The sequence below is a fragment of the Muscardinus avellanarius genome, assembly GCF_963383645.1.
Source record: "Muscardinus avellanarius genome assembly, chromosome: 6".
In the NCBI taxonomy this organism is placed as follows: Eukaryota; Metazoa; Chordata; class Mammalia; order Rodentia; family Gliridae; genus Muscardinus; species Muscardinus avellanarius.
This window is the reverse complement of record NC_137791.1, coordinates 99,766,108-99,782,071: the sequence shown is the minus strand read 5'-3', so window position 1 is coordinate 99,782,071 and position 15,964 is coordinate 99,766,108. Positions and strand designations below refer to the sequence as shown.

The following is a 15,964-nucleotide window of genomic DNA, read 5'->3' as shown; positions in this document are numbered from 1 at the left end:
GGGCATGCATCACCACCTTGCTAAAATTTTGTTCTTATGATACACCTCCTTGATTTCCTTCTATTTATTTGTCTTCTCCTTATATCCCCCATATTTTTAATTTGTTCTCGACATCCAATTTGAACTTGATACTGAAGCCATTTAATGACAATGGATACTCCAAAGCCAGCTGTACTCTGGCAGGAAGTTGGGTGGGCCAACCCATTAATCACTATCATTAGAACACAGATATTCTTCAAGTAAGCTGTTGTAAAGAACTAAGCCTTACACACACATAGTCACACAATGTGGAGTGCATGGAGCATACGATGAATATGTTGACTGGGTTTGTTTTAAAGTGCTTCTCAGTGCTTAAATGGTCTGACTCTACACCCTTCACAAAAACATGCGATCTTCTTGGCTTTGGATATGCCATGTGCACACGGCATGTGTGCTGTGCTGAAAAAAGAAGTTACTGAATCAGAATGGACCTAGCCAATTAGATAAGTCCAACCAAGCATTTACTGCTTGCCACAACCGCTGTAATCAAAAGACAAGCAAATGGAAGAATACTGGTTCCCCTCCCATCTTTGGAAATTCTACAGAATAGTTTTATTTTGATGAAGTGGTACTTTCAAATATTTGTAGTATTTCGTCAATGCATCATTTTTCAAAAGTGAAAAGGGGACTGCATCAATTTCTTATAAGCACAGAAGTTTATATATTTACATGCATGAAGTACATTTCCTAATCTAGAGTCTTTAGAACTAGAACAATAATGGAGTTGGGTAAAGTTAAAAGTTACATGGTAAGGTCAGCAGATTTTATTTTTATTTATTTTTTATTTTTGGTGGTACTGGGGTTCCTGGAAACCCCTTTTCCTCTGAGCTACACTCCCAGAAACCTATTTTTTATATTTTTATTTGGAAACAGGGTCTCTTAAGCCAGCGCGGCTGGCTTCGAACCTGCGCAGATCCTTCTGTCTCTGCCTCCCAAGCGTGGGGAAAACAAGCGTGCGCCACCACGCCCGGCAAGGTCAGCAGATTTTATAATTTTTTTTTTTTGGTGGTACTGGGGTTCCTAGAAACCCTTCTATCTCTGGGCTACACTCCCAGACCCATTTTATATATTTTTTTAATTGGAAACAGGGTCTCTTAAGAACCAGCGGGATCCTCCTGTCTCCGCCTCCCAAGTGCGGGGATTACAAGCGTGCGCCACCACGCCCAACCAGATTTTATAATTTTGACAGTATTATAAAATCACAAGTTGAAGTATATTGCTTAATAGGTTAAAGTTAACCACTAGTGATAAAAATATGATATATAATGTCCAGAGAACATAAAGAAAAAATGTAGAAATATAGTTCAGCAGAAGAGTCACTGACTAGAATGTGCAAGACCCTCAATTCAATCCTCAGCATCACAAACAAAAGAAAAAGAGGAGGGGAAGGAGGACAAAAAAGGAGAAAATTAATAAAATCAGAACAAATAGAATTCAAGGAACAGGGCATTATATAGTAGAAAAACAAAATGTGTATTTGATGATTAAATGCATAGACCATAAGGAAACAGCAGTTTCTAATCTTTACATGTTGAATGTTATAGCATCAAAATGTATAAAATAAAGTAGTTAAGATGTAAAACATCAAGGCAACTTGTAATTTTCATGAGATAATTTTTCACATATTTCTTGGTATTTGAAAAGACTAGAGGTATCATCAAAGTATAGTAATGTTGTAACTAAAATTAATTCAATGCCTAAAAATTAACTTCTTTCAATTTTCCATTAAATATGCAAGTATTTAGTATGACTCAGGGCACAACAAAAAAATCTATAACATTTAATATGGACCTGAGGTAGTGCATGCCTGTAATCCCAGTATTTGAGAGGCTGAAAAAGGAGGATGGGTTCGAGGACAGCGACAGCAATTTAGGGAGGCTCTCAGCAACCTAGTGAAATCCTGTTTCCAAATAAAAAGTAAAATAGAACTGGGGGTGTAGTTCAGAAATAGAATGTCACTGGGTTCAATCCCCAGTACCACCCCCACACACATAAAATCAAACATGTAGGAAATATTTCTGAACACAAGCGATACAACAAAAATTTAACAGGAGTTAAATGAAAAAATTTCCACTTAAAAAAGTTAATATCATTTCTTAGCACAGAAAGAAAAGCAGTGAGAAAATTACCTATTACTTGGAAATAATTACAATAATATTATATATAATCTTTTGAATTATGGCCAGAGTTTTATTCAAAGAAAACCTTATTGAAATAAAAGAAACTTTATTATTAAAAAAGAAACTTAATTAGTAAGAAATAAATTCAAGAAAAAGTAACAGAATTAAGCTGTAGAAAGATGGAATTAAAATAAAACCATGAATCAATAATTAGAAACAGAAACAATAAAATAACTAGATCCAAGATGATGCTTTTAAAGAAGCCATAAATAGAATTTTTTGATCAAATCTTCAATACTACAAAGTAAAACAAAATAAAAAAAACACTAAAAAGCAGAGAGGACATAAATTTATTTATGGGGAAAGGGAAACTACATATTCAATCAGTATTTTTAACTTAAAATAGCATACAAAATGCATTCTGATAATTTTGAAAATCTTGATGAAATGGATCCATTTACAAAAAAAAGTTAATCTATTTGAACGTATTAGAGGAAAGGCATTCATTTTCCTACTTGCTTATATGCCATTCTTAGAGAACAGGACCCAGAACCCTGTAGGAGCAGAACTATACATTTCAGATCTCTACCCAGTTTAACCCTTGCCAGGGTGGACACCTAACCTCATTTGTTTAGCTGTCATCTAGCTCCCCTCTGACAGCTGAATCTCAGCCTCCTCACTCTTGTCCCAAACTTTCTGACTTCTTTAGTGATTTTGCACTATACCCTCTGACATACCACCTGCTTTATTATTTATGTCTTTAAAAATTTTGAGCCAGGAATGGAGGCGCACTCTTGTAATCCCAGTATTTGGGAGGCTGAGACCAGAGGACTGCAGTTCAGGCACAGCCTCAGCTACTTAGTGAGGCCCTTTGCAACACAGTGAGATCCTGTACAAAATAAAGAATAAAGAATAGAGCCGGGGGTGTCACTCGGAGATAGAATGCCCCCTGGGTTCAATCCTCAGTCTCGCAAAAAAAGTTGCCTCCCCTCCCCTGCACCACAAAATAATTGTAAATTCCATATTGCAGGATATTTGATGTGTATTTTGGTGTATTATTAATTCTTAGACTACAAACAGGGTTTGGTACAAGATTGATATTCAATATATATTTTTCAAATGAACAAGTGAATGAGTGAATAAAGAAGGGATTAAGCTGTAGGAAATAAAATGTATTATTTATCTATAGTTTGATTTGGGAATGAGCAGACCAAAGGATTTTGGACTACCCCCTGTGGAAACTCCAGCAGGTTGTGTGTAGGTGATCATGGACGTGTGTCTGCTCATTCAAGAAAGCTGAGTGAAATCCAGGTGAGAGAGAGGTAGAAGGATAGTAGAGGAGTGGAGGAGGAGAGTGAGGAATAGGATAAAAACAAGAAAAAAGTGCAAGAGGGATGGTGTCTGTTTGATTTCCTGTTTTCATGAAGAGCTTGCTATTTTTAAACAATTAGAGTCCATGTGGAAAAAAAATACTTAATTTTATTTTAAGCACAGGATCCCTGATCAGCCATATGTAAATTACAGTAGTTCTTACTAGGCTTTCTACATTCTCTTAAACATGTCCATTTAGAATAAGAATTCTCAGCCAGATGCAGTAGCTTGTAATACCGGCACTTGGGAAGCTGAGACAGAAGCTTTGTAGGTTTGAAGCCAACCTCAGCAACTTAGGAAGGCTCTCAGTAACTTAGCAAAACTGTTTCAAAATAAAACCATAAATAATGAAAAATAGCTGGGGGTATAGCTTGGAAGTAGAGTGACCCACGAATGTCTATCAAATACAGCAATGGGTATTCTTGTCTGTGGTTCCTATTCTCCTCTATAATTCAAGAGAAGAAATCCCATCCAGCACCATGAGACAGTTCTGCTGTGGGGCCACATGACAACCAACTGCCCCACTTTATTCAAAGAACTCCATGAAAGGGCCCTGCCAACCCACTCAGAGAGGTCCAGCCGTTCCTCAGAATAGCATACATACACTTTTGACCTTTCTGAGAAAAATAATTTAATTTTGAAAGGAACTTTCAAACAAAACCTGGCTTCATCCACATCTACCTCGTTGTGAGCTGCTTCAGTTTTAAGACTTTAATCACTTTGAAAGTTTGAATTCACAAACATCTTTTTATATATTCCTGGACTTTTAATGACTTAGAAATTGACACCCACGCTTACAAATGCTGCTTTACTAGTTCTGCAACACAAAGCCAAGAAGGAGCCAACATCTTTGAAGGAGATAAAGTCAAATACCTGCAGTGGTGCTTCGGGCTGCTTTTCTCTCAGCACTGGAGCTGCTGGAGTTTCCGGAAGAGGTTTCGATTTCTTCTTTTTGGCCTTTTCCATTTGAATATTGGTGAAATAATTGACAGCAGCAAACTCAATAAGGGCCGAAAACACAAAAGCAAAGCAGACAGCTATGAACCAATCCATGGCGGTAGCGTAGGACACTTTGGGCAACGAATGTCGTGCACTGATGCTCAGCGTGGTCATGGTGAGGACGGTGGTTATCCCTTCAAGTAAAAGAGCAAAGAGACAAAACATGTTACTGTCATTTCCATGCAAAACAGACACATGAGCAAACAAACAAGTAAATATACCCTAAGGATTAGGTGGGATGAGGTAAACAGTTAATAATAACTCAAACAAACCGTCTTTGATGGAGGATTTGAATCCTAGCGTCTCAATAAAATCAGCACAGGTTTTGGAGTAAGTGACAGATAAAGTGTAGGTCCTGGCCCTTCACACTATTTGCTCAATGTAACCTGAATGTAAGTTTGCAAAATTTGTGGAGACTTCATTGATACCTACTGGGTTTGTTATAAAAATAAAAAGTATGTGGGTTTGTTATAAAAATGAAAAGTATGTAATGCATATAGCATAGAGTAAACTGATACTGGAATCTGAGCCAATATACCTAAGGAATTAATGCATACACCTAGCAGGAAGCATGATTCACTGAAGCAATGACCCAATCAGGAGCAGGAAGTTAGGAATATTGGCCTCAGAAATTTGAGCATCAGAATTTCTTGGCTAAGCATGGCTCACTGCTATTACTGCTAGAAAAAGCATAATATATGTCTTCATTTATAATTATTCATTAAGTTAATATAAAAATTTATTAGTTGTTCAGAAGCCTAATTTACTAAAATTATAAAAGTATATTCCTGAACCAATAGATTTCTAAAACAATTTGACTTCAAAAGTATTGGGTACTGGGTGTGATGGCACACATCTGTAATTCCAGTACTTGAGAGGCTGAGACAGGAGGATCACAGGTTCGAGGTCAGCCTCAGTAACTTAGTGAGGCTCTTAGTAACTTAGTAAGACACTGTCTCAACATAATAAAAAAAGTAGGGATGGAGAATAGTTTGGGGGTAGAATGCCCCTGGGTTCAATCTCAAGTACAACAAACAAATAGGGGTGCTAATCATTCGCCAGTTTATATCTGGCAGGAAAATATTTGCAATGAGAATAGAGGTACTTCACCTCCAATACGTGGCTTCTAAAGTAACACCTCCAGGAAAACCTCCTCTTCAGTCTACAGAAAAGGCTGGTTACCATTTTCAGTGAAAAAAAAAAAAATCCATTGCCGCCCGCTGGCACTATAGCAATGCGTTATCTGAGGGTGTGATTATTTGCATAGTTACCCCTTCTTCCATCTATGTCTGTCTATATAATCCATATGATATAGTTAAACCTGGGAATTCCTGTGGGGTTTACTATATCCATTTGAACTCATTTTCTAGAACGCCTAAGGTATATTCTGAAGTTGACACACCCAGTTGTCTGGGAATGATGATGATGGTGGAAGTGGTGATTATGATGATGGTGATGATTATGATGATGATGATGATGATGATGATGATGATGAGATGGCGGCCATCTCTATGGTAACGGCATCTAAACTGTATATTCCAGTCCATGCTAATTCCCAGCTGAAAGGCAAATAATGCATATACAAGTGAAGAGACAGTGAACCCAGGCAACAATAATGGAATATCATATTTTGATTTAGGGTAAACAATACCGCCTCCTCAACCTAGCATTTAATTATGTTCTGCCTTGTACTATTCCCCTTACTGTTCCACATATAAACCTTGTTTCCAACTTGATTAAGTAGAGCCTCTTTGGAGGCAGACATGTTGAATATTGCTTCAGGGATTACCATAATATTTCACGTAGTGCCAGTCACATGATAAATGCACAGGAAATAAAAACTCATTTCCCCACTTCCTCAACAATACATTTTCTCTGATTCCCAGTCCCCTTCTGAATCTCCAATGCTTACATGAAAAATTGGAGCGACCGTGCAGCACATGCTATAGATCTTTTTAAAACAGTCTATAAATGATACAGAAAAAGAAATTTGAGGATTTGACTTCGTGCCTTTTTATAAATATTTTTGGGATTTTTAAGCATTTTTATTAGCTCAAAATATATTTTAAAAGACATTTACTCAGTTAAGTATATAGGTATCTATGTATCTATTAAAATGCAATGTTGTAAATTTATTGGACTTTGTTTCAGAAAGACACTTTTTGAACAATTACAAATCCATTTTAAGTCTCAGGAAAAAAAAAGGCATCATTCTAATGCTGGCTGGAGTTACATGAATAAATCCTAAAATACCTTTGAAAAACACTGACTACAAACTTTATAATAAAAAACATTTCTTCTTATTCATAACAATTTAAATGTAATAGGCCATTAGGAATTCTAAAATGTTCTACAGCTTTCTGAGCTATGTAAGCAGCGTGTTTCCTCTTAATATCATAGACACAATGCTGAAGGCATATGAAAATATAATAAAAAGAGTGCAATCAAAATAAGAATACTGCTGGGAAATAGTGGCACACACCTGAGATTCCGGTACTTGGGAGGCTGAGATTGGAGGATTGCAGGTTTACAACCAACGTCAGCAACTGCATGAGGGCCCTCCATAACTTAGTAAAACCTCATTTCAAAATAAAATATAAAGTAGAACTGGGGTTGTACTTCAGAGTTGCAATGCCCCTGGGTTCAATCCCTAGTACCACCCCCCCAACACACATAATAATTAAAAATATAAAAATATAAATAGCAGTCAGAGATTTTACAAACCATACTGTGATAACCAAAAAGAAAATTTAAATTCAAATATAAAGAATTAAAAATGATCCATGGTACTTTAAACTTTTTTTTTTCATAATGGAATGATTTCTCCTGAGCCTCAGAAGCAGTAGTCTTCATCTTCTCTTACTATAATGTGGGGAGGAAATTATCTTACTATCTGGTAACAGAATACTAAAGCAAGTACTGAGTAAAGAACATTCCAATTGTTTGTGTTTTTATGCGGCACTGGGAATGGAACCCAGGGTCATTCTACCTCTGAGCTACATCCCCAGCCCTATTTTTATTCTTTATTTTGAAACAAGGTCTCACTTAGTTGCAAAGGGCCTCACTAAGTAGCTGAGGCTGTCCATGAATCGGGATCCTCCTGTCTCAGCCTCCCCAATGCTGGGATTACAAGTGTGTGCCACCACTTCTGGCTCCAATTGTTTAGGAGGAAATGTCAACAGGCTTATGACTTAAATAGTACTATGAACACTAATACTTCTGGATGTGTAGCTGCTTTTCATTTCTCTGTCAATTTTTTAGATCAGCTTGATTTTAAATTTTATGGAATAGTCCTCAAAATACTATGGTTCCTATTTTATAACTGCTGGCAAAATTAGAAAAGTAGCTTGAATAAACAATCGGTTAAGTGTTTCAAGTTGTCATCTCTTGAGACCATAAAATGTTCTCTCTGAGCTGGGTGTGATGACACACACCTATAATTCCAGTAGTTGGGATGCTGAGACAGGAAAATCTCAGGTTGAGGCAAGCCTTGGCATCTCAAGAAAACCCTCAGTAATTAAGCAAGACCCCCACAACTCAGTAAGATACTGTTTCAAAATAAAAATTAAAAAGGGCTGAGAGTGTAGCTCAAAGGTTAGAATACCCTTTGTTTGATTCCACACTACTAAAAAATAAAAAAATAAAAAGCTTTCTCTGACAGGTGTTCAAATTTGTAGAAAGCACAAGCATGTCAGTAATATATTTATTATACTCCACTTTAGGTAGAACATTTGATCTAATAAAAACACCAGTGGCACAGCACACTGAAACCAGACTTTCAGATGAGAATTCATATTTCTTCTGCATCTAGGAAGACAGCACATTTGCCGTAAATGGCTAAGCTGACTCTACCCTGAAAGCATTTCAAAGCCATAATTTTTTTGACACATTCAAGTATTGATGCCAATCCTTGCATTTGAATACTGAATATGCACCATATTGGCTGGCCCAGGAGCTGGGAGAAGATATGTAAGAGTAGGCTAAGACTGTACACAAGAGTGAATTTTTGGCTGGCCATTCCTAGAAAATGAAATAGCAATGATTTAGATATGCCAGCTGGCATTTACTCATGTTTAATGTTTAACCATGCTGGAATAATTAGAAAACTTAAAGTCATACAAGTTTGGAGAAAGAAGGCCTTGGGAAAGAATTTAACATGCTCTGCTTCTCAGATGTATGCTGATGTTTTTAGGGTTTGTTTTGCATGGCTTCTAGTAACATCTCTGACCCAAGAAATTCCCTCCTTATGAGTAAAGAGCGAAATGAGACTTAGAAAAGAGAAAAAAAATCTAGTCTGTAATTAATGTCCACCTAAATCTCATATGAAATAGATTGATAATACCTCAAGATATTTAAAACTTTCCTTCCTTGAGAAACTACAATTCTAGATCTTCCAACAGACAGTCTTATAATTGCCATTCTGATACAGCTTAGGTCTTTGAAGACTTAATTATTGAAATCATTTTCTTGATTAACAAAAACCAGTATCTTGGCACATGGGTAAAACAGGGGAAAGCTTCAAATGAAAACCCCTACTCAGAAAGTGTCTTCAGCCTACTCCCATACAATCTCATCCAGCAGCTCTAGAATTCTCCAGAAGCTTCCACCCCCCCACACCTCTTGTAAAGACAAAGTGGCTAATTTCTCAATGTAAGACAGATATTGTGTTGGCTCTACTACTCACCATTATATGACTTAATACAAGCTTCTTAACATATGTGAGCTATTTTCCTTACTATAAAAATTAGCAATGCTGCCTCACTGAATTATTATGAAAGTTAAATTAGATGACTTTAACAATAGATGACAAATCTTTTCATCATTGGTACTAATAATACTAATATCCTTATTACATACTACTTAGTTTCCTTGTACTATCTTATTTGGATAGCAAATGTTAGATGAGTATAGCTAAAATCAGTGTTATCCCTTCCCAACACCACTGGAAGTTTCTCTTGTTTGGAGGCTAGAGAGACAGAACAGTAACTGCCAGTTTTTCATTAACAATGGTTATCAACTGATCACAACACAAAAATATTCAGGTAATTCACGTAACATTCTCAAGCAATTCTTGAATGAGGTATAGGGCAACATGGAATGCCATGCTAATAAACAGCACTGAATAGTGTATATTATCTGCTAGGTATTATTTCAACTGCTGTGTTCAGATTAACTAATTTAACCACATATCAACCCTTTGAAGTAAGTACAAACATTCATCCTATTTTTAACAAACCAGGAAAGGGACAGAAGTAACTCACTCCAGGTTCAAAGCCATTAAGTGGCAGACCTTGGAGTCAGAGCCAGTCTGCTCTCCTGACACTGTGATGTCTTCCCCGTGGCTATCTACAATGGGTCAGAATTTTCTGTCCTCGTTCTCTTTTAGCGCCTTAGGACTATGGAAAGAACACAATGATATGCATATAACTAATTTTCTCATTGGAACATAAGATTTTTAAAAAATTCAATGATGATAGCTCCTGAAGTACTATTATGTCTTTTGAGCTCGGGTGAGTTAAGAGACTTGGATCTGGTCCTTAGCCTTAACAGACACTTTGTGCAGTTGGGCTGCCTCTGAACATAATGTCTAAAGACCCAAGATTAGTGCAGGTGTTAAATGAGATAAAGAATATCAAGAACTTCAGAATGCCTGGTAGTACACACTAGAGAAATACATATGTTTTCTTTAAAAACTGATAAAAACCAAGTCAGAATGCAAAATAAATCTCCCCTGTGCATAAAAAGCATGGGAGAGAGTAACATACAACAAAGGTTCCAAGTACCCTATACTGAGTACTCTGTGTACTATTCAAATGCTCTCAAGTTTTTGAAGAAGAGATGGATTAAAATCATCTTATGGATTAAAGAAAATAAGTGGCAAGTTGTGGTTTTAAGTCCCGACCTGTTACCATCCAATGCTTAGTTATGTTGTTTTCTCTCATGTGCACCCTTCTATTTAGTTGGATAGAATTTATTCCACACTTACAATATGCAGTTATTCCTTAATGAAACCCTCATAACTCTATGAAGTAGGCCGAGCCATGTTTGCTGAAATCACACCCTAATTCCACACTGACCCCTTGTATGAGCTTCTCCACTATAGTTCAAATAGCTTTGCAGGCGAGCTCAAGATTAAAGGAAAGGTGGCTGTCTGCGGAGGAAATACCTCTGCAGGATCTGGAGTTCACTGAGCATACTAAGATACTATTATTAGCCTGTCATAGGAGGGGAGGTAGGATAAATAGCTCCCAATCCCTCCTATTCCTTCTCGTCAGCCTCCCTTCAGCTATTGTATGTTAAAGGGACATGGTGCCACAGCCTCGATTACTTCCAAACAGAAGAGCAAAGGTAAACTGTCATCTCTTGTGAGAACTAGATCTCTTCCAAAGAAATTCTGATCTTTTTCCTTCTTGTCTCACCACTGAGCACTTTTTCAACTCACAATAGACAGAGAAAGAATAGAAAAAAGATATAAATAATCTTACAATGTGAAAGTACAACTGATGTGTGAAAGACTTAACAGTTAAGCAAATCAGTTTAAACTCATATGTTCTGGTCTTCATATGGTTTAGAACACTATGTGTTGGAAGCCACATTTAAAACAGAAAGAAAGAAATGTTGGTACAGAAAACAAAAAGTTGCAGAGCTAGAATATAATAATGAGCTTATAAACTAAGTACATAATACCTTTTAATTCAATGCATTTAAACCATTTATATTTTGTGCCTCTTCATTAAAAGCCAAGTTTTTCTAAGGCTTTCATATTCATTCAGCCATGACTTTTATTTGTTTTATTTTAAGCTCTCAGTGCATTTCATTTTAACACCTAGATATAATTTTAATTCAATTACATAGCAGTATGCTAGAAGCTCAAGCATATCACCAAAAGCAAAATTACATCCAGATTCACAGTTGGTCTTCACCTGACTGGTTCTCAACAAGGGAAATATGATGTGGCCCCAGAAGACAGGACAGAGTGCCCCTGTCTCCCCAGGTATTACTTTATATTAGGTGGATTAAAAACACGTTTATGATTCTGTATTCAGTAAAGTATGATGTATTCATATTTAATATTTTCTTAGACATACCTAAGGGTTATTCTCATGAATCATGATTAAATTGTAATGTGGACAAAAACACTCAAGAAATGAATTGTAGTTACCAAACACAGTCCTAGCTGGAACTGATTCCTTATTTATCCAGAAGGAAACCTGAGAAAGGATCACTGTCATAATGCATGGAATATACGTCTGGATCATAAAATAGCCCATCTTCCGCCTCAAGTGGAAGTAAACCGTCATAACAATGTATTCACCTGCAAATAAAATATAAAAAATGCATTTTTATTTTGTAGGCAATTATTTAGTGGCCTAATGATCCATATTTCAGGCTAATAAACAGTATCCAGAGCAAAGAAATTATCTCTTGCACATGAGACAAACTATTGAAAGTATACAATTACCTAACCTGGGGTAGGATTGGATGTAGGGTGTATGTCTGATATTAAAGATAATTACTCAGAAAACATTTCTTTTCATACAGTGATTAAGGAATTTAATAAACTGTGGTATAATGCTTCAAAAGTTTTGACAGTGTTTTCTATTTTGAACGTCTAATACTGCTAAAACAATTAGCTTTCATTTTTAGTCTTTTCTGAGAGCAGAATTAAGACCTAACTTTTACAGACACACACAAAATATATATATTCCATTATATATAAAGTTACATAAAATTTTATATATGTGAATATATCTGTTCGATTCATACATATTTTATATACCTATACAATTAAAGAGAGGAATTAAAGAGAGGCTTTCTTAATTTTGGAAAAGAGCTGATTAACTAAATGTTATATATATATAATATTAACAGACATGTATAACATAGAAGCATAACCTAAAAACTAATAAATAAAACAAACCTGAAGGCCGGGTGTGGTGGCGCACGCTTGTAATCCCCACGCTTGGGAGACGGAGACAGGAGGATCGCGCAGGTTTGAAGCCAGCCTCTCTGGCTTAAGAGATCCTGTTTCCAAATTTTAAAAAAGTATAAAATAGGTCTGGGAGTGTAGCCCGGAGGTAGAAGGGTTTCCAGGAACCCCAGTACCACCAAAAAAAAAAAAACCTTAAAATATCTGGTAGCCATTGATCAATATGTTTACTATTACATGTGGAAGGAACATATTAAGAAAGTTATTTAGGAACAGTAAGTAGCCTTATTCATAGTCTCTGACTTCCAAGGTTCAAAAATGCCAACCCCTCCATGTGTTTTAAATTCCACTTGTGAGTTGAATAATGTGTATTTTTAAATATATATATATTTTCTGGAATAGTTAAGAGGCAAAGTGCCACTTCAGAAGGTTACACTGTAGTTTAATAATTGATGTGAAGAGGCTGTCCTCAAAATAATGATAGTTGTGGCAGTTGTCCTCATGAGGACGAAGAAAAAAGCAATACCATTGATTTCGTGTGTGTGTGTGTGTGTGTGTGTGTATTTACACACAGAATTTTTATTTTTTTGATGCTACTGGGAATAGAACTCAGGGGTATGCAACTTCCAAGTTACACCCCTAGCCCTACTTTTTATTCTTTCTTTTTGAAATAGGCTTTCACTAAGTTGCGAAGGGCCTCACTGAGTACCTGAGGCTCGCCACAAACCTGAGGTCCTCCTGCCTTAGCCTTCCAAGTACTGGGATTACAAGTCTGCACCACCACGCCCAGCAATACACAGCAATGTTAATAGAGGAGACAGCAGGTTAAAGTACTCTCGTATACAGAAGCTATGGAGAAAATAGGAATAGAATACACTTTAGATAAATGAGGAGAGAGACCAGAGGACTGATGAAGGAAACAGTTCAAGCAATGCTATATGCATATATGAAGCTGTCACTACCAATTTCACTAATTTTTATGGGATGAAAGGGATCCAGGAATAAACACAAAAATGGATCTATACAAGTTTGAACCTATTTTATATAATTAAGACGTACCAATAAAAGTACATTAAGAAATGTGCTTTGATAAAAACTTATGTATTAATTTTACTTTTCATAATTGATTTTATTTAATTTGTTTACTTTTAATTTTTCAAGCCACTTTATTGAGGTATGATTGATATGCAAACCTCTGAACATATTTTATGTATACAACTTAATTGGTTTGGAGATAAGTATACATCTGTAAAACCATCACCAAAATCTATGTCATAAAAGTATCCATTACTTCCAAAAGTTCCTTCCTACCCATTTTATTATTTTCATGATAAAAACACTGAATATTTTATCTGCTGTGTAAACTTTTAAGAATTCAGTAAAGTATTGTTAATGAAAGCACTATGCTACACAGGGAATCTCTAGTATTTATTATCTTGTACAAGTCAAGTTTTGCACCTTTGACCAGTAGCCCCTTGTTTTACCTTCCCTTTCAGCCCCTGGGAACTACCATGCTACTCTCTGCTTTTTTGAATTTGACTATTTTGGATTTATCACCCTTTCACATCACTACCTTATCACTTTTTTCTTTAAAAAAAAAAGTACTGCACCATTTCTTAGTGCAATTTTAACATTCTATTCTTGCATTCAAAACTTTTTCAAGTGTTCCAACTCAAAACGCCTGTTTGGATTTTGCTTTTACCATTCAATAGTTACATGACTCAGGCAAATTATTTAAATACATTGTGTTTAGTGATTCATGAGTAAAATGAAGATCGTGATAGTATCCACCTCATTGGATGGTTATGAAAATTCAATGAATTAATACATAGAATTTAGAATGGTGCCTGTAACATGGTAACTGCTGAGTAAATTCTAATGTTTACTATGGTCTCAATATCTGTCCTGCCCCTAAATTCATATGTTGAAACCAGATTAGGTTGGAAGTAAATGAAAATAATGTTCACTATGACTTATTTGAACATGTCTACAACTTAGAAAACTGTAGATATTAAACCATGTGGTGCTATTAGGAGGTGGGCTTGGGGGTGATTAGATTATGGGGTAAAATCCTCATGAGTGGAATTAGTACTTATAAAAGTCCCACGCATGTGCCCCACCCATCTCCCTGTGAGGGTCCCTATGTGTGGACACCATGAGAAGGCACCATTCTATACCAGAAACAAACTTTCACCAGACATTGAATCTGATAGCATCTTAAGCTTGGACTTCTCAGGCTCCAGAGGTGTCAGAAATAAATTTCTGTTCTTTATATACTACCCAATTGAAGACCTGTTACTATAGCAGCGTAAATGAACTAAGACAACAATCACACACACACACACACACACACACACACACACACACACATACACAAATTCCTTGTAATATGTATACAAAAGGAACAGGCTATACAACAAACAATAATCAGCAGATTGGCTCAATTAAACATAATAAAAACTAAATCCTATATTCTTTCCATTCATATTCCAAAGACCCAGAATCATCAGTAACAGCTATCCATTTACTTGTGTGGCTGTTTTTTGTTTTGTTTTTTGTCTTTTGGCAATACTGGGAATGGAACCCAGGGGCATTCTACCTCCGAGCAACATCTCCAGCCCTAATTTTTATTCTTTATTTTGAAGCAGTGTCTCACTGAGTTGCAAAGGGCCTCACTAAGTACCTAAGGCTTGCTTCGAACCTGCACAAACCTCTTGTTTCAGCCTCCCAAATGCTAAGATTACAATGCACCACCACACCCAGCTGTGTGACTGTTTTAATATCAACCTTTAATATTCTTTGCGATTTAGCTTCATATTCTGCTTTTACTTTGGAAGAAAGGGGGATAGCATCATCATAAATTTGGCCAAAATTTTAAAAAAAGATTTTTTGTAAAGCACCAAATAAGCAAGTTCTGACTTCTTGCCTCACAATTTTGTTTAAAATAGTTTTAATATATTTGATTACTGACTTTTGTTTCTGAATAAGAAAACCAACTCACTTCTCACATCTCACCAACTCAGAATGTATTTTAAACTGAAATAAGATTATAAATATAAATATGAAATTCTGAGCTGTGGTTTATGCACCAACTCTATTTCTGGAAAATTGTTGTTCCTCTGAAAACACTAGATACTTCAATGAGAAAGCTAGGACAAAGCTCTATTGCTCTTGCCAAGTTACATATTGACTTTAACCATTGAACATCTTCTCACCTGTAATCGATTTGATAGTTTCACTTGACACAGTTTGCCCAATCAGGTCATACTGAACTAGACTGGAAGATTCCTTTGGCACTTCCACTGATTTCTCAGGACCTTTTGTCCAAGTATAGATCATCTCACTCTTTGGATAGGCATCTTAATAAAAGCAGAGAATATGGTTAGAGTCAGGACTACCCATGTGTCAGCAGTGATGGCTGACACTTAGAATATAAAAACTGTTCAAGAAAGATGGAGTAAATGAAAATGATGTGCCCTGTGACTTATTTGAACATGCTTACAAC

At 36.1% G+C, this 15,964-nt stretch overlaps 1 protein-coding gene across 7 annotated transcripts in view; it reads right to left on the bottom strand.

The window, feature by feature from the left end:
• Window positions 1-15,964, bottom strand: part of GABRA4 (gamma-aminobutyric acid type A receptor subunit alpha4) — a gene marked incomplete at both ends in the record, with an annotated part of 76,288 nt that overhangs the window by 38,402 nt on the left and 21,922 nt on the right. For 5 of the 7 annotated variants that reach the window (XM_080697577.1, XM_080697575.1, XM_080697576.1 and 2 more), the window contains 3 exons: window positions 4,404-4,663; window positions 11,692-11,844; window positions 15,675-15,818. In XM_080697577.1, the coding sequence (XP_080553703.1) occupies window positions 4,404-4,663; window positions 11,692-11,844; window positions 15,675-15,818 (557 nt within the window). The remainder of the gene's footprint in view (window positions 1-4,403; window positions 4,664-11,691; window positions 11,845-15,674; window positions 15,819-15,964) is intronic. The other 2 variants (XM_080697578.1, XM_080697581.1) reach the window with 2 other exon arrangements.